Source organism: Mustela putorius, unplaced genomic scaffold, assembly GCF_011764305.1.
Source record: "Mustela putorius furo isolate JIRA1106 unplaced genomic scaffold, ASM1176430v1.1 tig00000929_pilon_pilon_pilon, whole genome shotgun sequence".
Classification (NCBI taxonomy): Eukaryota; Metazoa; Chordata; class Mammalia; order Carnivora; family Mustelidae; genus Mustela; species Mustela putorius.
The window spans coordinates 2,560,095-2,585,363 of record NW_025421520.1 but is presented as its reverse complement, the minus strand read 5'-3'; the positions used below and the strand labels follow the sequence as shown (position 1 = coordinate 2,585,363).

General features: G+C 43.6%; 1 protein-coding gene across 11 annotated transcripts in view; it reads left to right on the top strand.

Annotated features, from left to right (window-relative positions):
- RBM33 (RNA binding motif protein 33) overlaps window positions 1-25,269 on the top strand; it is a 133,553-nt gene that overhangs the window by 12,408 nt on the left and 95,876 nt on the right. For all 11 annotated transcript variants that reach the window (XM_045086269.1, XM_045086267.1, XM_045086266.1 and 8 more), the window contains exons 2-3: window positions 9,022-9,100; window positions 21,675-21,723. In XM_045086269.1, the coding sequence (XP_044942204.1) occupies window positions 9,022-9,100; window positions 21,675-21,723 (128 nt within the window). The remainder of the gene's footprint in view (window positions 1-9,021; window positions 9,101-21,674; window positions 21,724-25,269) is intronic.

Below are 25,269 nucleotides of genomic sequence, written 5' to 3'. Positions count from 1 at the left end.
GACAGGCAGAGATCACAAGTAGGCAGTGAGGCAGGCAGAGAAGTGGGGCGGGGGCAGGGGGGGGGGGAAGCAGGCTCCCTGCTGCGCAGAGAGCCCGATGAGGGACTCGATCCCAGATCCCTGGGATCATGACCTGAGCTGAAGGCAGAGGCTTTAACCCACTGAGCCACCCAGGCACCCCTCAAGTCTACCTTTTCAGCATTTATTTTAACTGTTGCTTCTCTCCCTGAATGGCTGTTTCAAACCCGTGGAACTAGTCACAATCTTCTGGCCTTAATACGGCACGTTTCACCCTCTCTGCTGTCTTCCCTGTATGCTCATCTGCTTGTCAAAACTCAAGTCAGTGCTCAGCCTTCCTCTCTGTTACTGTAACATCAAGCTTCACTTTCCCCAGCCCCTTTCATGCTGTATGTGCTTTTGGGGGGGCTTGGAAATTAACCTCAAGATATCTCTTGGGCTGAATAAAGTTTTACTTGAATTTCAGTCATCCCATTGATTTTACTTCCGTTTTTTTTTCTTCCTTTTTTTAAGATAGATATTTAAGTAGGCTGCATGCCCAGCATGGAGCCCAGTGTAGGGCTTGAACTCCTGACCCTGAGATCAAGGCCTGAGCTGAGATCAGGAGTTGTATGCTTAACCGACTGAGCCACAAGGCACCCCTTCAGTGGCTTTTTCTGCTGATAAATTTAAATAGTATGAAACTTCATACTTCATTAAAAACATTGTACAGTCCTCTTTAAAGTTTGCACACTGTACGTTCAAACGTGTGCATAAACATTTAAAATGATGTTTGTTTGATTTTATGATTGTTACTTTTTGTTGTTGCTGTTTTTGAGAGCGAGCTCTAGCCAAGGATGGGGGAGAGGGAGAGAGAGAGACTCTAAAGTAGGCTCTGTGCCCACCACAGAGCCTGATGTGGGGTTTGATGTGACCCTGAGATCATGACCTGAGCAGAAATCAGAAGTTGGATGCTTAACCAACTGACCCACCCAGGTGTCCTGTTATTTCTGATCAGAGAAACTTGGGGTGGTTTCTTTGCACCTTTGGGATTCCAAGAAGTTTTTATAATTGTATGCTGTTTTAGTAAGGACAGGTTGTTACTCTAAGAAAGAAAATAGGTTCTGTAAAAATGTAAGGAAAAAGTATAGAAGACAGTCTGTGATTCCATACCGAGAGATAACTGCCATTAGGGTTTTGCTTATATCCTTCCAGACACACACGCACACACACACATTTTGCACACAAAGTGGTACACTCTACTGCATGGTATTGGGGGTTGTTAGATTATTGTGGATATTTTTCCATGTCAGAAATACAGCAATTCTAGTGATAGTTCTTACTGCTGCCTCCTATAGAACTGCAAGACTGTATTTTAATTTACCTCTCTGCTTCGTCAGGTATTTGCTTGATTTCCACTTTTCCTGCTGATAAAACATTCCTTAGTGAGCTTCCTTGTCCATATTGTCTGTGCTCGCTGATTGCATGACAACAGCTTTCAAAGTCTTTTTAAAGAGTCCCCTGAGACTATCCCCCAAGGGTCCCCCAGGAGTGTTTATGAGGGCTGTTTGCATAAGAGTGCTAAGACCTGATGATGTGCCTTTTTTACTGTGTGTACATTTGCATCAGTGTTGCAAAAGCGATGGTGAGTCAGTTTGTTTCCTTAGCATGATTGAAGGCAGTGACCACAAACTGTTAGAAGCCAGGCCACATAGAAAAAAACAAGAGTTTGTTTAGGAAGATCCTTGATGAAGCAGTAAAAGTTATTACTTTCATTAAATCTTGACCCTGAAGTACATTTGAAAAAATAATACTCTTTGGGGCACGTGGGTGGCTCAGTTGGTTAAGCGTCCAATTCTCGATTTCAGCTCAGGTCATGATCTCGGGATTGTGAGATCAAGCCCTGCTTCTTGGGCTCTGTGCTGGGTGGAGAGGCTCTGTGGAGCCGCCTCCTCCTCTGCCCCTCACCATCTCCCTCCCTCTTTACAAAAAAAGAAGGTTTGTGACAAAATGGGAAGTATGCATAAGGTGTTTCTTAGGGAAGGTACTGTTCTGATTGAGTTGAGAGCTGAATATGCTGTTTGTTTTTTTTTTTTTCATAGAACACCAGTTTTACTTGAAAAGACAACTGATGAAATTAGGATTATTCAGACTGTAGTATTTGGCAGATGTTTTCTTGCAAGTGACGTGAGCCTGTCTAGTCAAGGAAACAGCTGGCAGTATTGATTGCCAATGAGAGAATCCAAGCTTTCGAGCAAAAATTAGCATTTCCATTACAACTTGGAGAAGTTGTATTTGCTATGGTGAACTTGAAACCGTTCCAGTATTTTAAAGATTTTTCTGAAGAGATTGGTGGTGCTTTAAACAAATTAATTTTTGATATGGAATAAGAAAGGTGTCTGCATTTGAAAGAACAGCATAACTCAGTGAACCAGTATTTTCAAGATGTTATACAGTCTTGTGTTAAAAGATCTATTAAGAATGAGAGACATACCAGTGCATTTTTTAACAGGTGAGAATATGAAATGTTCATTGATAAGGGTTCAGACTCTGCATTGCAAATAGCCTTTGAGAAACCACCACTTGTTGAGTGTTGGTCTAATATTAAGAACATCTGAAATGATCTGAAAACACTTGATGCTCTTTAACAGCTTCACATATTTTTGGAATTGGATTTCTTTCATGCACTCAGAACAATTTATTGCAAGAGATTAAGTGCAGAAGCAGATGTAAAAATCAAGCTGTCTTCTGCAAAGACATTAAAGAGTTTGGCAAAACAAAAATTTTCTTTTTTTAAATACAGTTTTCAGTAAGAATGTGTTACGTTAACATGTAATGGGTTTATTGTTTCTTTTACAACAATTTGTGAATAAAATATTTTAAAAATGTCCTGGTTTTAATTTCTGGTACAGTAAATTTTGAAACATATGAATCATGAACATTTTTTTAAATTTTAAAAAATTGAGTATAATCAATAAAATGTTAGGTTTCAAGGTTACACCATAGTAATTTGACAACTCTGTAACTATACCTGTAAACCTTACGCTGTGCTCACAAGTTTAGCTCTCATCTGTCACCATTCAGTGCTATTGCAGTATCAGTAATTGTATTGGCAGTGCTTCCTGTGTGCATTTTATTTTATTTATTTTTTTTTTAAAAGATTTTATTTATTTATTTATTTATTTGACAGAGAGAGATTACAAGTAGGCAGAGAGGCAGGCAGAGAGAGAGAGGAGGAAGCAGGATTCCCGCTGAGCAGAGAGCCCGATGCGGGACCCGATGTGGGGCTCGATCCCAGGACCCTGAGATCATGACCTGAGCCGAAGGCAGAGGATTAACCCACTGAGCCACTCAGGCGCCCCCTGTGTGCATTTTAAAAGCATTTTACTCTGACCATTCTCTTTCAAATTGTAAGCAGTCTGGTTGGCGCCTTCCACTCGCTCCTTCTTGCTTTCCATATATGTTTGTGGGGTTTTTGTTTGTCTCGATCTGTTAGACTGTAACCTACACGCAGTGGAAATTTTTATCTTGTACACCCTGTATATTAGGTGTTTAGAACAATGCCAGGCATACATTAGGTGCTCAAGTAATTGTTGAATGAAGAATGCGGGTTTCATGACCTCAGTTCCGCGTAGTTTGTGCTTACCTTTCAATAATCCTTAGTTTGGAATGATTTCATAGCCAATTTTCTTGGACATTTTATGGGGATCTCTCCTTTGGAGAAGTATTTATTTTAACTGTTTTTACATAATCCAGGTTTCTAATTTTGACTTTTGTGGATTTAACTGTAGGAAGTACTTACATAGCAAGATAACAGTTAACTTTTCTTCTGGAGTGTGATGGATTGTGGGGGCAGGTTTTCCCAGCTCCAGCTGTCGTCACAATCACTGGGAAGCTTTAAAAAAACAAACATGGAAAATTGAGCCCACTGAATCAGATTCAGGGTGGGACCAGGGATTGTATAGTTTTTAACAAGGTTTCTAGGTGACTGTTACCTTGGCCATAGGGTTTTATGTCCTCAGCAGAATTGGCTGTATGGCAGTATCTGCCAAGGGCGATTGTGACCATTAATACCTTCACTGTGAACTGATGTGAAAGAAGCCAAGAGCAGACCTTTTTGCTTAGAAAATGTTGGAACTTTGTGTTCATGTTGTCAGCTAGGGAATACTCTGTTTTCATGAAGTATGTAATCTGGGGGAGGAAGGAAAACCAACACAGAAACTAACAGAAAACTAACCACAGAAACTTCAGTTATTTTATTTATTTATTTTTAAAGATTTTTAAAAATTTATTTGAGATGGAGAGCATGAGAGAGAGCGCGAGTGCATGAGCGGTGGGGAGGGCGGAAGGACAGGGAGAGGGAGAAGCAGGGCTCTCTGCTGAGCAGGGAGCCTGACTTGGGACTTGATCCCAGGACCCTGGGAGCATGACCTGAGCCAGAGGCAGATAGATGCATAACTGCCTGAGCCACCCAGGCACCCCCAGAGACTTGAATCAGTTGCTTATATTTAAAAACTAAGGAACAATCCATAATTTTGTTTTCTCTTGAAAAGTTGGGATTCTGCCTTCGCTGGGCCTGCACTCCCTGTGAATGTGGTAAAGCTCCTGTCTTCAAACTAGGTAAAGTCCTGCTAATTTGCCATCATGCCTGCCTAGTCTGCTTTGCTCATTTGTCTACAGTGAGTCTACAGGAGTCTACAATGTCTACAGGAAGTACACATTTGAGTTTTTCATCCCTGACCAAAGTTTCTTAATTATCCTTTTAAAAAGCTGATTCCATTCAAGTGTAATTGACACGCAGGAGATTGAGTATCTTTGAAACACGTAATTTCATAAGTTTGGATATCTGTACACATCCGTGGAACCACAGCCAGTCAGCGTGACGATTGTGTCATCATCAGAAGTGTCTTCGTGTCCTTTCTGATTCCTGCCTCCTGTCTGTCCCCGAGCAAATGCTGATTCTGTTCCTGATTTAACAGTACCATTTTATAAAAAGGAATCTGAGAGTGTGTGTTCTCTTTTTTTGGTCTGGCTTCTCTCAGCATAATTATTTTGAAGGTCATCCATGCTGTTAAGTGTATGTCAGTATTTAAGTCTCCTTTATTGCTGAGTAGAATTGTACCTGGGGATATTCCATAGTTCGTTGATGTGTTTGCCTGTTGATGCACATTTGAATTGTTTACAGATTCGGGCTTTTATCAATATTGTGCCTATGAACATTTGTGTACAAGCCTTAGCCTGGACTTAAATTTCTTTTTCTCTTGGGTACTTACATAGGCGTGGAATGGCTGAATCATGTAGTTGGGGGATACTGAACTTTATAAGAGACTGCCAGACTGGGGCACCTGGGTGACTCAGTTGGGTAAGTGTGTCTGCCTTTGGCTCAAGTCAGGATCCCAGGGTTCTGGGGTTGAGCCTTGTGTTGGGCTCCCTGCTCAGCGGGGAGTCTGATTCTCCATCTCCCTCTGTTCTGCCCCTGTTTGTGCTCTTGCTTGCTCTCTTGCGCTCAAATAAAATCTTAAAAACAAACAAACAAACAAACTGCCAGACTATTTTATTAGGTGGTTGTATCACTTCACATTCCTGTCAGCAGAGTATGAGCTCTGTTGCTCTACATCCTTGACAACACTTGGTATAGTAAGGTCTTAAATTTTAGCCATTCTCATAGATATGTCCTGGTGTATTGTTGTGGCTTTAATTTACATTTTCCTAATGACAGCGTAATGTTGAGAATCTTTTCATACATTCTTTGTCATAACATCCATGGTTTTTGGTGCAGTCTTGATTTAAGTATTTTTCCCATTAAAGATGCTTGGGTAGCTCTCTTGGTTAAGCTTCTGAATCTTGGTTTCAGCTCGGGTCATGATCTCAGGGTTGTGAGATGGAGCCCTGTATCTGGCTCCAGCCTGGGCACAGAGCCTACTTAAGACTCTCACTCTCCCTCTGTCAGAGGATAAAAACACCAGTAGCTCCTGACCCAGTTCATGGAGTTTTGCACCAAGAGGAGTAAGCCAAGGAGACCTAGAGCTTCTCTGCTCCCCTCCGTAGCCATCATCCAGGCCCTCAGCTCCCAAAGTGAGATGTTACTCAGAGACTGTCCCCACGCATAGCACTAGTGCTGGGACTTGGGGTTTGTCCAAGGGGAAGAGCAAGGCTTAGACCAACAGAGCTCCAAAACTCTCTCAGAGGAGCCAACTTCATGGAACATAATGCAAAAAAGTTCTAGCCAAAAGGTACTCACGGAAACAGTGAGAATCCTGCAGAGAAATAACTGGAAGGAAAGTTAGAGTCAACTGTCAAAAGACAGTTCAATCATAAAGATAAAGAACACTGGCTAGTTTCTAGCCCTAGGCTGGGAAAATTCCTGGGGCATTATTGGTGTTTTTATCCTCTGACTCTCCTAGGCAGATTCTTCTGGGGCGGTGTCTGTCTGCCGCCTCTCCTCAAGCCTCTGGGCTCCAATGTGTATCCAAGAGGAAAATCTTTCATTCCAGTTCCTTGTTTTTCCCAATACAATTTTTAAAAGTGAGATAGGAGATGTACTGTGTATGACACAGACACACAGTATGGGAAAAACGTAAAATGGGAAAAATGTAAAATGTCTTACTAATATTTTCCGTATTGGTTACATGCTATAATATTTTGGATATGCTAGGTTACATAAAATATGTCGTTAAGTTTTCACCTGTTAGAGTTTCATTCTTTTCACTTTTACCTGTAGCTACAGAAAACTTTTATAGATGCGACTCGTGTTTTTTTTCTGTTTATCAATTCTTTAGTATCCCTACTTTCCCTACATAAGGTCTTTGTCTTCTGTGGTAAATTCGGAAAAATGTAAAGATAACGAAAATGTTATAAAAGTATCTTTAATATTTAGTAAAGCAGTTTTTTTCCCTTTCATGTAAGTTTAGTAAAAATTTTGAAAAACTTAATTCGTAAGGAAAATATCTTACTAAAATTTATGATTTAAAAAAAAAAAAAAGTCCAGTCTGTTAGTGGTATTTCATGCCTAATAGTGTTCAGTAGCTTTCAATAGCCTACTTAGATTTTTTTAAACTTTTTTTGGAAGGGGGTGGGGAGAGCATGCCTGTGTGTGCAAGCGCACACCAGTGGGGGGGCAGAGGGGGAGTGAGAATCTTAAGCAGGCTCTGTGCCCAAGCTGGAGCCAGATACAGGGCTCCATCTCACGACCCTGAGATCATGCCCTGGGGTGAAACCAAGAGTCAGACGCTCAGCCGACTGAGCCCCCCAGGTGTCCCAGCATTTGTAATAGCTGTATATGGAATTTCTGTATTGCATTTATTCATTTCGGTACTGTGTACTGACAGTGGTACATGATGAGGTAGGTCCCCCTAAGCCCCTCCCCTGTATCAGGGGCTTGGGATGGAAACTGTGTGGAGGGCAGGAGAGTCTCAGCGTGTTGGGGGATGAGTTGGGCAAGGACTCCAGCAGGGCCTCTCTCTTCCTCTTGTGGCCCTGCTAGGGCTAGTGGTCCAGGGGGCTCTTCTTCCTTGGAGGCTATGTAGACCGTAAGGTCCACTGCTCAGTTGCTCTGGTCAAATTCACTGTTGTACTAGGAATGGAGCATGACAAAGTGGTCATTGAGAACAGTGCCAGCCCTGGCACTGAATGTGGAAGAGTGGACGCCACTGTTAGAGCTGCAGGAGACAACCTGGTCCTCAGTGGAGCCCAGGGTGCCCTTGAGGGGACAGGCTTTCCAGTGCCTGCTTCACCACCTTCTTGATGTCGTCATATCTGGCAGCTTTCTGCAGGCGGTGGTTCAGATCCACGGCTGACACACTGCGGGAGGAGACATGCAGGGGCGTGCCAGGGAGCTGCTCCCTCAGCTAGCTCAGGGAGGACCTTGGCTGCAGCCTTGGTGGTGCCGGAGGAAGCACGGATGATGCTCTCTGCTCTGGGCAGCCCCTCGGCCATTACGCCACAGCCTCCCAGAGGGGCCATCCATGGTCACAGATGGTCTTGGCCCGAGTGGCCAGGCAGCTGGTGGCATAGGAGGCGTTGCTGACAGTCTTGAGGGAGTCGTTGTACTTCTCATGATTCGTGTCCATCACAAACATGGGGGCTTCAGCAAAGGAGGTAGAGATGAGCCTCTCGGCACCATTCTTCAGGTGAGCGCCGGCCTTCTCCGTGTCCCCAGAGGACTTGAGAACCTACCCAGCTCCAGCATCAGCCCATCTGATGTTGTGGGAATTTGTTCCTGGAAGATGGAGATGGGCTTTCCACTGAACACAGGTTTCTTGTTCTCAGCCTTGATCGTGCCATTGACTATGCCGCGGGCGGCCTCCTCCTGGAACACGCAGACCTTCACTGTTGTGTCTCGGGTGCAAGCGGCACTGCACAGAAGTGGCCGTCTGTCAAGTAGGAAGGAGCAGAGAGCCGAAACTTTAACATTTTAAAATGTTACGTCAGAAATTCTTATAAGAAAAACGTTGTTTCAGTACAGATCTTCCTCATCTTACCGAGTTATATCCTGATAAGCTTGCCGTAACTTGAAAATGCTGTAATTCAAACGTGTGGACCTAACCTGCTTAACATTATATTATAGCTCAGCCTGGCTTCTTTAGGGCAAAATCATGTAATGTAACACAAAGCCTGTTTTATAATAAAGTGTTAGCTGTGTTTGGTAACGTATTGAATATATTGTGCTGGTATGAATGGTGTGAATATATTGTACCAAAAGTGACAGACTGGTCGTGTGGGTACAGATAGTGGTTCGTGTATTGGTTGTTTACCCTCATGGTCCCTGCCTGCTGAGATCTGCGACTGTTGCTGCTCCCTGCCCAGCATTGTGAGAAAGAACAGTACTGCACATCGCTGGCCTGGGGAAAAGACCCACATTGGTCATTTGAAATATGGTTTTCACTGAATGCATGTTGCTTTTGCAGCATTGCAAAGTTGAAAATCACAAGTTAAACCATTGTTAAGTCAGGGCCATCAATGTTAGAACATCTGTGTCTGTTTTAATTTAATAAGACTGACTTACAGCCAATCTCTCTTTCACAGATGATGACTTTGACCAGTTTGATAAGCCTGGCGCAGAGCGATCTTGGAGAAGAAGAGCCGCCGACGAGGACTGGGACAGGTACGGAATGACTGGTTCTTGTAGTTCGCGCCAATTCCTGTCATTCTGCCGCTTGGCGCTCAGAGATTTTTCTTTTTTTTTAATTAAGATTTTATGTCTAAGTAACCTCCACACCCAGTGTGGGGCTCAAACTCAAAACCCGAAGATCGGGTGTTGCTGCTCCACACACTGAGCCAGCCAGGCCTCCCGGCTCCACAGAGATCTTTCCCGAGGACGGTATATTGGCTCTCTGATGCTCTTTTCCAAGTGGGCCTGTCCCTGCTGCGCTGATGTGAGTGCAGGGGCACGTCTTCATAGGAAGGTGAGGCCTTTCTGGTAGGCTCCAGTTCCAGGCCTGTATTGTCTGGAGGGCCCTGTTGTTCCTTCTGTCTCTGTGTTTTTATGCATTGGTGATACTGATTTGATGGGTCCCCAGAGCTGTCATTGCTGGAGTTCTTTTGTTCTGTGGCCCACCTGATATTTGGCTGGACTTTAGAATTTTTCCCAGTTTTGTATGTGTATAATAGTCTCTCACTATAATTTAAATTTTTATTTCTCTGATTACTAGTGAACTTAGAAATGTCTTTAGGAATACACACACATGCAGTAAAGGGCTAAAACATTCACAGTAGTGATAAATGTCAGTTCTGAAGAGTGATTACTGCTGGTGAGGCGCTCTAGTAGGAGTTAGAGGGATGTGTACTGGCAGAAGTACGTGGGACACAGTCCAGGTGGTGGGGTTCTCAAATGAGGATTATTCTCTACACTTTTGTTTAAGATTTATTTATTTTAGAGAGCTCGGGGGAGGGGCAGAGGAAGAAGGAGAGAGAGAATCTTCAGCAGACTCCATGCTCAGGGCAGGCCCCACACAGGGCTTGACCTCATGACCCTGAGATCACGACCTTAGCGGAAGGCAAGAGTTGGACACTTAACCGACTGCACCACCCAGGCACTCCTACATATTTCTTAAGATTTTAAATACTTTGTTGAAAATGTAAAAATTTACCTTGTAGTTGCAGTCGGAAAATTTAATAATAGAGGTAAATAGTTCTGAATAAAAAACAGTGACCTTCTGCAGCTAAAAAGAAAATCACCTCATTGCCGTTTGAAAACTGAGATGCCCCAGGAGTTTTACCGAATCCTCTGCATTGGGAGGAGAGGAACAAGGTGGTGGAGGGGTGGGTGATCCAAATTCTGTCCAGTCCCAGGAATTCAGCGAGTTATCCAACCATTCTGAACACCTACACACTCAGCAGGAGATAGAAGAAAAGAATAGCAGCGATTCTATGAACAGAAAAGCGACCACTTTGTGGAAGGTAGGAGGTGCTGAGAAGTGAATCCAAATGCTATACGGAAGATAGACTGCCGGGGGAGGGAACTCCCATCAGCCAGCACCCAGCAAGAAGGGGAGCAGTGGAGCGCTTGGAGATTTTAGAAGTCTGCTCCGGTGAGGGACGTTGCTCCAGTGGCTAAGCGGGGGGTGGAACCCTTGCTGGGACAGTGTGGTCTTAGGTCTGTCGGGGTCACAGAAAGCCTGAGTGTGGCAGAGCACCCAAGGCTGCAGAAGATGGAGCTGAGGAGAGGCCTCTCAGCTCGGGGTTACCTTAAACCATGATCCGAGGCGCAGTCGGGCCGCTGCTCTTTGAGCACGGACCTAACAAGCAGCAGATCTGGGGAGACTCCCCTTCGTCCCCCAGAGGGAGCGGTACAGGGGTGCACTGCAGGAATCTGCTGGGTTTGGAGACTCCAAACGGGGTCGTGCGCCAGAGATAGAAACGCTCAGTCACAGGCTGGGTGAGCACAGAGTGTGGCTGGAGACCAGGGAAATGGGAGTGATTGACTGCTTTTCACTGAGGGCTCACTGAGGAGTGGGGCCCTGAGTTCTCAGCTCCTTCGTGGCTGGAGATTGGGAGGCCACCATGTACATTACTGCCCTCGAAAGCTGTACAGAAAGCTTGCAGAGAACAAAAGCTACAGAAAGCGAACCCGAGCAGATGACTTAGTCTGGCCCCTGGCAAGGGTGGTGCAGTTCCCCCTCGTGCAAAGATATTTGAGAATCAGTGCAGTAGGCCCCTCCCCCAGAAGATCAGCAAGAATATCCAGCCAAGACCGAGTTTACTGATCAATGAGGACTGCACAATTGCGGTGCTCGGGGAATACAGTGCATGGAACTCACGGCTTTTCCCCCATGATTCTTTAGTCTTTCAAAGTTAATTTTTAAAATTTTCTTTATTTTTTTTCTTTTTCTACTTTTTTTTTGAAATTTTCTTCTTTCCTTTTTCAACCGACATCTTACAATTCCTTTTTTTTTCTTTTAAATCAGTATAGCTTTTATTGCATCTTTAAAATATCACAAATAAGTCTGAAAAATCATCCGGCTTCTCGCTGTTTCTGCAGATGGACAACTCAGATCTTACTCATCAGCCTGCTGAACTGTTCCTTTTTCAGAAACATAGATACCATCCAAAAATTTTCTGATATCCTTGTTTTTAACAGTTGTGGCTTGCTGAATCAAAGCAGTTGAGTTCGATACAAGTTCAATGTCATTTCCTTTACAATTCCTTTTTAAAAATCTTTTTAAATTTTCTTTTTTACAGTCATACTCTATCCCTTCATTGTATTTGACCTTATTTTTCATGTAATATAAGTTTTTCTTTCTTTAAATTTGTGGGATGCAGTTTCTTCTAATGATCAAAATACAACCAAAATCTAGTGTGTGCCTCTGTTCTATTCACCAGCCTGTTCATATTCTCCCCCCCTCCCTTCCTTTTGCCCCAGTTTTGGGTCTCTTCTAATTTGTTCAGTGTATATTTTTCTGGGGTTGTTGTTACCCTTTGAGCATTTTGTTCTCTCATTCATCTGTTTTCTGGACAAAATGGAAAACCTCATCTCAAAGAACAAGATGTAGTACCGACTGCCAGGGCCCTAATCAATATGGGCATTAGTAAGATGTCAGAAGTAGAGCCCAGAATGATCATCATAAACATACTAGCTGGGCCTGAGAAAAGCATAGAAGATACTAGAGAACCCTTTCTGGAGAAATAAAAGAACTAAAATCTAACCAAGTTGAAATCAAAAAGGTTATTAATGGGGTGCAATCAAAAATTGGAGGCTCTAACTGCTAGGGTAAATGAGGTAGAAGACAGAATTAGTGATATAGAAGACCAAATGATGGAGAGTTAGGAAACTGAGAAAAAAAGAGATAAACTACCAGTAGATCATGAGGGGAGAATCGAAGGGATAAGGGATACTATAAGATGAAACAAGAGTAGAATAATTGGGATCCCAAAAGAAGAAGAAAGAGAGGGACAGAAGGTATATTGGAGCAAATTATAGCAGAGAACTTCCCTAATTTGAGGAAGGAAACAGGCATCAAAATCCAGGAGGCACAGAGAACATTCACCCCCCCCCCCCAATTAGTAAAATAGGTCAACACCCTGTTATCTAATAGTAGAGCTTTCTGGTCTCAGAGAAAAAGAGAAAATCCTGAAAGCAGCTCCAGACAAGAGGCCTGTAACCTGCAACGGTAGAAATATCTATTATTAGATTGGCAGCAGAACTATCCAGAGATCTGGCAAGCCAGAAAGGACTGGCATGATATATTCAGAGCACTAACTGAGAAATATATGCAGCCAAGAATACTATATCCAGATAGGCTGTCATTGAAGATAGAAGGAGAGAGAAAAAATTTCCAGGAGAAGCAAAAACTAAAAGAATTTGCAAACATTAAGCCAGCCCTACAGGAAATAATTGAAAGGAGTCTATTAAGCAAAGAGGGAGCCTAAAACTACCATAGACCAGAAAGGAACAAACTCAGTACACAGTAATAGTCACCTTACAGGCAATACAATGTCAGTAAATCCATGTCTTTCAATAGTTACCCTGAATGGAAATGGGCTAAATGCCCCAATCAGATGACACAGAGTATCAGATTGGATTAAAAAAACAAGTCCCATCGATACGCTGTTTGCAAGAGACTCATTTTAGACCCAAAGACACCTCCAGATTTAAAGTGAGGGGTTGGAAAACCATTTACCATGCTAGTGAACATCAAAAGAAAGCTGGGGTGGCAATCCTCCTATCAGAAAAATTAGATTTTAAACCAAAGACTATAGTAATAGATGAGGAAGGACACTATATCATAATTAAAGGGTCTTATCTAACAAGAAGATCTAACAGTTTTAAATATCTATGCCCCTAACATGGGGGGCAGCCAATTATATAAGCCAGTTAATAACAAAATCAAAGAAACACATTGACAGTACTACAATAACAGTAGGGGACTTTAACACACCCCTCACCAAAATGGGCAGATCATTTAAGCAAAAGATCAACAAGGAATAAAGGCTTTAAATGACACACTGGACCAGGTGGACATCACAGATATATTCAGAACATTGTTTCCAAAGCAACATAATACACATTCTTCTCTGGTGCACCTGGAACATTCTCCAGAGTAGATCACATCCTGGGTCACAAATCAGGTCTTGGCCAGTACCAAAAGATTGGGATTATTCCCTGCATATTTTCAGACCACAATGCTCTGAAGCTGGAACTCAGTCACAAGAGAAAAATGGGAAAGAACTCAAGTACATGGAGACTAAAGAACATCCTACTAAAGAATGTATGGGTCAACCAGGAAATCAAAGAAGAATTAAAATATCTGTGGAAACCAATGAAAATGAAAACACAGCTGTTCAAAATTTTGGGGGTATAGCAAAGGTGGTCCAGAGATAGCAATACAGGCCTTTCTCAAGAAACAAGAAAGGTCTTGAGTACACAACCTAACCCTACACCTAAAGGAGCTGGAGACAGAACAGCAAAGAAAGCCTGAACCCAGCAGGAGAAGTGGAATAACGATCAGAGCAGAAATCAATGAAATAGAAACCAAAAGATCAGTAGAACAAATAATGAAACTAGTAGGAGCTGGTTCTTTAAAAGAACTAATAATAATAATAATTAGTAACAAGTTTGGCCAGACTTGTTAAAGAGAAAAGAGAAAGGACCCAAATTAATAAAATCATGAATGAAAGAGGAGCGATCACAACCAACACCAAAGAAATACAAAGAATTATAAGAACATATTATGAGCAACTGTACGCCAGCAAATTTGACAATCTGGAAGAAATGGATGCATTCCTAGAGACACATAAACTACCAAAACTGAATCAGGAAGAAGTAGAAAACCTGAACAGACCTGTAACCAGTAAGGAAATCGAAGCAGTCATCAAAAGTCGCCCAACAAACAAGTGCCTTCTCGGGGGAATTCTGCCAAACATTTAAAGAAGTATTAACACTTACTCTCCTGAAACTGTTCCAAAAAAGTAGAAATGGAAGGAAAATTTCCAAACTCATTTTATGAGGCCAGAATTACGTTGATCCCAAATCCAGACAAAGACCCCACCAAAAAGTGTTACAGACCAATATCCCTGATGATCATAGATGCAGAAATTCTCACTACTAGCCATTGGGATCCAACAGTACATTAAAAGGATTATTTACCATGGCCAAGTGGGATTTTTTCCTGGGCTGCAAGATTGGTTTAGCATTTGCAAATCAGTGTATTTACAATAACATTAATAAAAGAAAGAACCATATGATACACTCAATAGATGCAGAAAAGCATATGACAAAGTACAGCATCCTTTCTTGATCAAAACTCTTCACAATGTAGGGATAGAGGATACAAACCTTAATATCATCAAAGCCATCTATGAAAAACCCACAGCGAATATCATTCTCAGTGGGGAAGAACTGAGTGTGCTTTTCCCCCTAAGGTCAGGAACACAGCAGGGCTGTCCACTATCACCACTGCCGTGCAACATAATACTAGAAGTCTCAGCAGTCAGACAACAAAAAGAAACAGGGCATCCAGATCGGCAAAGAAGTCAAACTCGCACTTTTCGCTGATGATATGATACTTTATGTGGAAAACCCAAAACTACTAAAACTCATTAAGGAATTCAGTAAGGTGTCAGGATATAAAGTGAATGCACAGAAATCAGTTGCATTTCTATACACCAGCAACAAGACAGAGGAAAAAGAAATTTAAGGAGTCAATCCCATTTACAGTTGTACCCAAAAGCATAAGATACCTAGGAATAAACCTACCCATAGAGGCAAAGGATCTGTACTAAGAAAACTATAGAGTACTCATGAAAGAAATTGAGGAAGGACCCCCCCCCCCCCCCCCCCAAAATGGGAAAAGCTCCATGCTCATGGATTGGAAGAACAAATATTGTGAAAATGTCTATGCTACTTAGAGCGATCTACACATTTAATGCAATCCCTATCAAAATACCATCAACTTTTTTCAATGAGATAGAACAGATAATCCTAAAATTTGTATGGAATGAGAAAAGATGCTGAATAACCAGAGGAATGTTGGCGAGGATGAGGAGAAAGGGGAGCCTTCCTACACTGTTGGTGGGAAGGCAAGCTGCTATAGCCATTCTGGAAAACAGTATGGAGGTTCCTCAAAAAGTTGAAAATAGAACTACCCTAGGGTCCAGCAATGGCACTTCTGGATATTTACTCCAAAGATACAATTGTCGTGATTCAGAGGGGCACATGCACCCCAATGTTTATAGCAGTAGTGTCCACAGTAGCGAAACTATGGAAAGAACCCAGATGTCCATCGACAGATGAATGGATGAAGAAGTGGTATATAGATATATCATGGAACACTACTATCAAAAAAGTGGAATCTTGTCATTTGCAACAACGTGGATGGAACTGGAGGTTATCATGCTAAGCAAAGTAAGTCAATCAGAGAAAAACAGTTATATGATATCACTGATAAGAGGAATTTGAGAAACAAGACAGGAGATCATAGAGGAAGGGAGAGAAAAATGAAACAAGACGAAGCCAGCAAGGGAGACAAACCATAGGAGACTTTTAACCGCAGGCAACTAACTGAGCATTGCTGGAGTGGAGGGCCTTGAGGGGGGATGAGAGGGTGTTGGGTGATGGACATTGCAGGGGCGGAGGGGGGTATGTCATGTGGTGAGTGCTATGAATTGTATCAGACTGGTGAACCACAACCCTGTACTCCTGAAACAAATAATACATTGTATGTAAATAAAAAAAGGAATGCCATTAAAAAAAGAATACTTGGGGCACCTGGGTGGCTCAGTGGGTTAAACCTCTTCCTTCAGCTCAGGCCATGATCTCAGGGTCCTGGGATCAAGCCCTGCATCGGGCTCTCTGCTCAGCGGGGAGCCTGCTTCCCCTTCTTTTTCTGCCTGCCTCTCTGCCTACTTGTGATCTCTCTCTCTCTCTCTCTCTGTCATATAAATAAATAAAATACTTTAAAAAAAAAGAATACATTAAAAACTATATGCATTAAAAACTTAGCGCCTACATGACGTGGTTATTCTTCAGTGGCTTGAAGGCAGTCTGTAAGGAATCACTTAAAGCGCACAACAAAATCTACATAAGAGAAATGGCCCTACTGCAAGTACTGATGAGTAATTTTGTTTCGGAGATTTTGATGGGGAGCTGAATAAAAAATATATTTTACTAGTCATTCACCATTTGAATTTTCTCTTCTGTCAATTGTCTATTCGTATCTACGTGTATTTTTCTTATGGTTGTTTGTCTTTTCCTCATTGGTTTTAGGGGCTCTTCATACTTTCTGCGGTATAAACTTTTGTACTTGGAGAGCTCTCCTCCCAGTCTGTGCCGTGTGTCCTTGAAACAATAGCCTTGAGGTGGATTTTTTAAAAATAATACAATCAAATGTATGATCTTTCCCTGTATGGCATTTATTATTTTTTAATTAAAGTATGAACAAACACAGTGTACTTTGGAATCATTTTCAGACTTGGAGGAAAGTTTCAGGAGTGACACAAACATTCTCATGGGCCCCTAGAGTCCCAGTTGCCTCCCGCCTCGTCCGTTGTCCTCTGTGTCCTCTGCACACCTGCTCGCCAGTGTCCCCTGCCCCGCCCCTGCACAGTGGTCTGAGGGCATCGGGCCATGTGCTTCCCGTGTGCCGCAGTATGTAGTGTTTCTGGTGTGCTTCCCAAGAACAGGGGCATTCACTTACTTAGCCCCAGGAGTGTTCCACAATTGTGAAGTTAACAAACACAGAATTGTGTTTTTTATTGTACAGTGGTTATTCAAGTTTTGACGGTTTTCCTGAAAGTGTGCTATAGCCAAAAATGAGTTTCTTTTTTTCTGGTTCACGTTTCAGTTCGGGATCATGGAGTGCGTTTTGTTCATCTGGAAGAATTATGTATCCTTGTCTCTTATGACTTTGACATTTTTGAAGAGGACAGGCTCGGCACGGATTTGCAGGTGTCTCTGCAGAACTAGATCTCAGTTGTGTATTTGGTCAGGACTCTTGTCACCAAGGCTGTGGCCTTTCCGAAGGCATCACTTACAGAGGCGTGTGGTGAAGGTGCTTTCCACTATCTGTCCTTATGAAATTCGTCCCTACCCTGTGTTCTGGGATGTTTTGTATGTTCCTGTGAAAATTGTGAAGTGTTTTTATTTACTTTTTATAGTTAAGATACATAATTTGCCTGAACTTGATTAAATTGATTGATTTTCAACTTACTGAGAATTTCAAGAAAATGTGAAAATAGAATAGTACAGTGTAGCATCATTCAGCTTCAACATTTATTGGTACAAAGTCAGTCTCCTCATATCAGACATAAGTTCATCTGAAAATATTTCAGATTGTATTTCTAAAACATAAAGGCTTTACAAAGACAACCATAATAGAGGTATATTTTGAAAAACTCCCTGAATGTCAGTGTTTTATTACTGCTGGTCTCCTGTAAGTATCAGTGTGTCGCACGCACAGCACGGCGTGGGGTGGGTCTTGTGTGCTCTGTGCCGCCTGTGCGGTCCACAGCAGATCCTCGGTGGCATCTGACAGGTCGGTTTTCCGACCGTTGTTTCATCTGTAGGTTTTCATGCATCTGTGTTTTAGTTCTCTGCAACTTTTTGAAGAAACAAAGTGGTTTGTCTTGTGGAGTTTCTGCTTCTGCTGGTTGTGTCCCCTGGAGTGTTAGTGGGTTCTTTTTGTTTCCTGCTTTTCTGAGAGTTAGCAGGTCTAGAAGTTGATGGGAGTAGGTTGGAAAATGGGCAGGAGGAGGGGTGACCCGAGTGACCTTCTGCAGGCTGCTGGGCTCCTCGGAAGTACCGGGCTCTGTTCCTTACTTCGGTGCACCAGTTTTCAAAGTAGTGGCTCAGTTCCTTAGTCGCCTCCTAAGGGGAGTCCTGTTCTTGAATCCTTTCGAACTAACGGATTTAAATACTGCACGTGTATTTTGATGCATCGCGGTTGTTATTTTTATTAGTATTTGAACCGCTCTCCTGTCTGGTCAGAGGGATTTGCAGTTGTCAAGAAGTGAGTTGGCTTCCTGCGCTGGTGGAAACTGGGCTTGGTGGTGAGGTGAGGCCGACTCCGGTTTTTCCTGTCCTTCCTGGTGTGAACGGCCGCTGTCCCGGCGCTGCTCACCAGCACGTGCTTCCTCTCTCCGTACACCTTCAGTGCGCGTTTGCATGTGGAGGTGCTGTATCATGTGTTCTTCTGTATTTTAAAATCATTAAACAGCCTCTTGCATACACTGGATGATCGAGGGAGAAATTTGAACGCTGAGAAGCGGCAGTCAGGAATCGTTCTGACAGCGCTCGCCGCGATGGCGCGTCAGTGGCGCATCTGGAAGAGGCTGGCGCCATTGTTGCACCGACACCTGAAGTTCTTGGGCTTTTCTGGAGGATGTGCTCGTGTCAGTGTATGTCTGGAGAAAGCTGGCCTGCGCGGGGCTCTGGCCGAAGTCCTGGCATGACGGGGCCGGCGCAGGGCGGGGTCAGGGAAGCAGGAGGAGCTGGTGCGGTGGGCGGAGCAGCGGGCCTGGGGCAAAGAAGGGGCGTCCTGGAGCCCAGGGGGCGTCGCAGCGGCGGCAGTGGGGGGACTGGACTGTGCAGGAAGGGGGAGGGGGAGTCTCTCTCCTGTCGCGTCACCCCATGGGCCAAGGCCGTCCAGAAGCAGAGTCCAGGAGAGCCTGCTCGGGTCTTCCCGGAGAAAGCTTCCGGGGACCGGAGCGGGCCGCGAGCGGAGGAGGGTGGCCCGGACTGCGCACAGGGTCTCTTGTCACTCACACTTGCGGTTTTGACAGGCTGCAGCCCCGAGGCTGAGCACAACATACTTGCTTCCTGAACGGGTCCGTCCGGGCGCCCCTGTTTGCTAGTCAGCGTGACCTTGCTGTCCGAGAGCCGGCTGTCCCGAATCCTGAAGGACGGCTGCCACGCGGTGGTTCTCACTCACGTCGTGAGGCGGGCGAGGGCCTGAGGGGGTCTCGCAGCTGAGTCCCGAGGCCCCTCAGTGGTGCCGCGCTGCGCCGCTTTCCGCGCACACCTCGGCCGCCCTGACCGGCGGGGCGCGGCGGCCCGGCTCTGTGCGCGGGCCTGGTCGGGCTGGTCACTCCCACAAGTCCCTCGTTGGTTTTGGGGACAGTTGGGGTGATTTTGGTAGTGCTTTGTATTTTATCACTTTCTTTCCTTTTGCACACATCTTTTGTAAGGGTCCAGCAGGTGAGGACAGTAGGGACGGCCGTTCGCTCTCCGTGTGGGGTTTGGGCCTAGTAGTTAGGGTTTGGACCTGGAGCTAGAGCCACTCAAGGTTCACCTTTTGACTTTGCCGCTTCCTCGCTTGGGGACCTTGAGCCAAGTATTTAACATCTCAGTGTCTTTGTTTTCACATTTTGAAAAATGGGAGATAATGTCAATATGTACGTGATGGGATTGTCACGCCAACAAAAAAGCTGATACCTGTGAAGCACTTAGAGTGGTCCTGGCACATGATGTGCTCAGTGGGTGTGCACGATTTCCAGCTGCAGTTTATGTCTCTTGTGGTTGTGTGGCCCTAACTTAACCCTCCTGTCTCCCGTCCTGCCGTTGGCTTTGGTAGTCGCGGAAGCAGCTGTTCTCAATCTCTGTATACTCCGTTCACTTAGAACCGTTAGCGATCCTTTATCTTCTTTTTAAAAATGCTTTTGTTTTGGAAAAATAAGTGGTCATCAAAGACTGATTTTTTACTTCTGTATACATCCCTTGTTAGCAAACAGTACAGAGAAGTGTCTAGATTTTTGCTTGTATCTTTACCAAGGTCTTTTTGTATTCTGGTTTTAAGAGTTGTCCGTATCCCCTGGGCGGATGCTGTTGCCTTTCATTTTCAGTTATTTTGATGGCCTGGCGTGTGTGCTTGTCTTCAAAGGAGAGAGTGTCTCTGGTCATCTAGAATCCGTTCTCAAATGGGGTTCCTGTCAGTATGGTGACTAGGTCCTTTTTCCCTCACTCACAGAAGATGATTTTAACACTGAAGATGCAGCCATTGTATCTGAAAGTGATAAAGGGGATTATTGGAAATGCTGGAGGAAGTGCGTGTTATTCTCTGCCCGTCGTCGTCTTATTCATACCGGTGTGTGGAAGATTTTCCCCACGGGTAACTTCGTGTCCTCGGTCTGTCCCTGCTGCGTGACTTCGGACAGTTATTTAATCTCTTATCCTTGTTTTCTTTATAAAATGAAGGTAGCGGATCTATAGAGAGTAACAAGTTAACAAAAAGGTGTTCAGTGCAGGAATGAAAAGATGTGTTGAGTTATTTCTGGTTCTAAAAGGCAGTGTGTAGAAACAGGCATTTCTGTTCCAAGTCCAGGAGGCATTCCTGTGTATTCTGGTATTCTGCAAAGTAGCATACTATGAGTGCACATGGTTTTTGGATGAAGTTGTGCCCCAAACCTACAGAAATTTGTAACCAGAGTGCTTATAAAAAAAATTAATAGCCCTAATAAGAATCGTGGTACATTTGCACCTGTAAGCCTAGTCTGATTGTTTTCTCCTTCTAGATGTCCTTAAAAGGCATTTGTTCCTAAGACACTGGGTTCCCCAGTGCTAAGAATATAATTCAGCAGTAGCTATCCTCATCAACCCCCGCCCCATACATATAGTGGGGAATTTCTTTAGCTTTTTGATCTGGTAAGGGTTTCGAGTTTAATTGTGACATGATGTACTCCTGATCACTTCAGAACATAACCATGCTGACAAAACAATTTCAGACTGCTGAAGGACTTGCCATGTTTTACAAAGATAATTCTGTTAGTCACGATGATTTACTTGTATGCTCTCATCAGCCTTGGTTTTTGGTGTTTTGTTTTTTTTTTTCTTCTTCATCTTTTCCAGTTTTGCCATTTGATGAGTGTCAGATGGTCTCTGGTTTTGGTTTTAATTTTCCTAGTTAATGACGGTGGATAGGTTTTTCAAGGCAGGAGAAAGCACCTATTGGAGTTCCTTCTTTGACTGATTACTGAACAGGTCCAAGAAATAGAGATCTCCTATTACGTGAAAAACCGAGATCAGAAGTCTAGTGAGAGCCATCTCCTCTAGGAGAGCCTCCCACACTTAAAAGACCACAGGTTCCCTATACGTTTGAAAATGTTCTCAGGATTAATAAAGAACAAGGGAAGCATAGCAAACTAAGCAGGAAAGTACCCACATCCTGAAGTCCCGAGATTTCCCAGTGATCTGCAGACTTTCCAGCGTTGTAGGAATAATGCATTGGCCTTTTTTTCTTTCTCCCCAGCGAACTTGAAGATGACTTACTTGGAGAAGATTTGTTGTCTGGCAAAAAGGTAAGAAATCGAGGTCTTCCTGAAACCGGCCTCCAGCTGCTTCATTGTACTCAACATCCAGGAATACATCTCATGAGTGCGATGTGGTACTGACTGGAAGGTTGGGTGCAGATTACAGTGTTGGGAATTGAATCATCTTTTAAATATACAGGTTCCTTTCTGTTTAGTCTCTTTGTAACAGTAACTTCTTATTTTTTTTTTTTAAAGATTTTTATCAGTTTATTTGATAGAGAGAGATCACAAGTAGGCAGAGAGGCAGGCAGAGAGAGAGGGGGAAGCAGGCTCCCTGCTGAGCAGAGAGCCCGATGCGGGGCTCGATCCCAGGACCCTGAGATCATGACCTGAGCTGAAGGCAGAGGCTTACCCAGGCGCCCCGTAACAGTAACTTCTACCTCAAGTGGTCGGTCCTTTCATGCAAATATTTTTGCTCTCACTCAGTCGGAGGCACTCTAGGAGGTATTGAGTATGTGAAAGCAGCAACATAGAACCCCCACTCACTTGCAAGAAAACTAGCATTTGGAGACTAATAGTTTGCATTCCTTTTTTGAAACTTTGGACAAGCTCAATGATAGCTGTACTCAAATGTGACACAAATGAGAATAAAAGTCTAAAACCTAATGCAGGTTTTTCTGAACCTTTTTGATCAAACAAAATTTCTCAGTAATTAACTCTGATACGTGTGTATCTATATATAATGTCTATATATAATGTATATGTATGTTTATATTACTTTACCAATAGCATTATAAAACATACATTAAAAATAGAAACACAAATCCAGAGATTAAAGTGAAATAGTGAATTTTTATTTTATTTATTAACAGTTTAAAAACATTTGCTGTTCTTACTAAATATGGTAAGTTTTTTATGTTTAGTTTTTTAAAGTCTTAAGATTGTGGTCTTTTTTTGACTGTCCACAGTTACTGTGGGTGATAAGGTCTCATTATTTGCCTGATTTATTAGCTCTGGTTATATTTTCCTTTTAATATCATAATAAAGCTAATGGAGATCTTTTAGTAGGAGAAGGACCAGTGTTGCCATTTTCTTGTAACTTAGTGTGTTGCATTATTAGCTCTTTCACTGATACATGAATCTATAATAGGATACTTTTGAGGTCACTTTCTCTGTCCTGTTTCTTACTGCGTCCCTGGCCCCCAGTTGATCTGGCTTCAGCCTGCCTCAGCCTTTCCTCCTCTAAGGGGCTCTCATCACCTATAACTCTCAGTAAGAATTAGTGGAGGGGCGCCTGGGTGGCTCAGTGGGTTAAGCCTCTGCCTTCGGCTCAGGTCATGGTCTCAGGGTCCTGGGATCGAGCCCCGCATCGGGCTCTCTGATGGACAAGGAGCCTGCTTCCCCCTCTCTCCCTGCCTGCCTCTCTGACTACTTGTGATCTGTGTCTGTCAAATAAATAAAATCTCTAAAAAAAGAAAAAATTAGTGGAGTTCCCTGTAGATCCACTTGGTCTCATGAGGAAATGTCAAAATGCTGAAAGTGGAAAACCTGTGAGATGGTCCCTTAGCCTTCCCTTGTTTGAGGGGCTCACTCTCTGGCCTCCGGGTGCCCTGCATGTTTCGTGTGATTTGGGTGCAGGGCTAGTCCTTCCAAGGTCACGGTCCTGGGAAAGTGCTGCTGTTTTCTTTGAGACTCAGTGCTAATTACTTTGCACATCTTTGAAGTGCTGTCACTGAACTTGGGAGTTCACTGCCCTAATATGAACATGGTTTTCCCCTTTGTGATTTTTTAAGATACTTCAGTGAAGAATACCATTAGATGTTAAAATGTTTAAATGTGGTGAGATATTTTTACCTAAGTTGGATTTCTATCCTCGGGTGAGCCTGGGGCAGCATAGTTTTTGCCCCATATCTCTGTCAGGGTGACCCACCAGCCCTAATAATTCCTTTTGGTGAACATTTGTCCCCATCCTGTGAAAGCTTTGGTCGGGTCTCTTACCAGTAAAGATGGAAAAGCACAGTTTGGTTTGGACAGTAATGCTGACTCTTCTGGGAAAGTCATCTCACTTTCTCTTCCCGGACTATTGATCGGTGTGACTGGCCTCCTTTCCTATGGAACAGGAGCGTGAGAGGCTCTCTCGGCGCGAGCGCCCGCAGCCACTTCGGTCAGTTGGGAAGTTTGTCTGGCTGGGAACCGTGTGTGCTCCTCTCTCCTTTCCTCCCCTCTTCTTTCCTAACGCTATACCTTGTAGGAATCGAAGAGCTCAAATAGATAGGTGTAAAAGAAATGATGAAGGAATAAACAGATATAAGCCCTCATGACATTTTGCCATATATATTTCCTTATATTCTTTTTTTCATATATTTTTTTAAGATTTTATTTATTTATTTGACAGACAGAGATCACAAAATAGGCAGAGAGGCAGGCAGAGAGAGGGGGAAGCAGGCTTCCTGCTGAGCAGAGAGCTGGAGGGATGCGGGGCTCGATCGCAGGATGCTGGGATCATGACCTGATGCGGGGCTCGATCCCAGGACCCTGACATCATGACCTGAGTCAAAGGCGGAGGCTTTAACCCACTGAGCCACCCAGGCGCCCCTTTTGCTTTATTTTTAAGTAGAAATCAAGTCTCTCTTTCCTTTTTCTATCTTTACCTTTTTCCTAATACGAGGGCATTCAGGGGGCCTCTTTTAGAGGGTGTGGTACTTTATGTATAGTCTGAAAGTAATTTGAATATGGGAGCAGAGTGTGAAGCACACCCGTGTAAGTGTGCAACGCTGGGCTGTGTTCAACTTAACAAAACCTGGAACTCTAGGAAGTTGAGCAGTGACAGAAACACTAGGCTTCCTCCGCCTGCTGGTGGGATGAATGCACAGGCCTGTCGAGCGCAGGGGTGAGGCCCTGAGCCAGGCATGTTTGCCTCCGCGGGTCATCTCTGTTGACAGACCGAAGCTCTGTTGCCATCCCTTACCTATCAGTCTGGTAATCTGGCTATTTAAGATCTACTTTATCCTTTTTTTAAGATTCTATTTGTCTCTTTATTTGAGAGACAAGCGCATGAGTGGGAAGGAGGGGCAGGGGGCAGAGGGCGAAGCAGATTCCCCATTGAGCAGGGAGCCCAACTCCTTGCTCAGTCCCCAGGACCCTGGGATCATGACGCAAGTCAAAGGCAGAGGCTTAACTAACTGAGGCACTCAGGTGCTCCTAAAATCTGCTTATTTCTTTTTCTTTTTTTTTTTTTTTAACAGTTTAGATTTTTTTTTAAAGATTATTTATTTATTTATTTGACAGAGAGAATACATGTAGGCAGAGAGGCAGGCAGAGAGAGAGAGGAGGAAGCAGGCTCCCTGCTGAGCAGAGAACCCGATGTGGGACTCGATCCCAGGACTCTGGGATCATGACCTGAGCCGAAGGCAGCGGCTTAAACCACTGAGCCACCCAGGCGCCCAAATCTGCTTATTTCTAAAATTCTGTTTTTTTTTAAGGTTTCAGTGTTAAAATTAGTAAAATTTTTTTTAAAGTTTTTATTTCAATTCCTGTGAGTTAACATACAGTGTAATGTTAGTCTCCGGTGCACCGTGTGGTGGTCCGTCACTT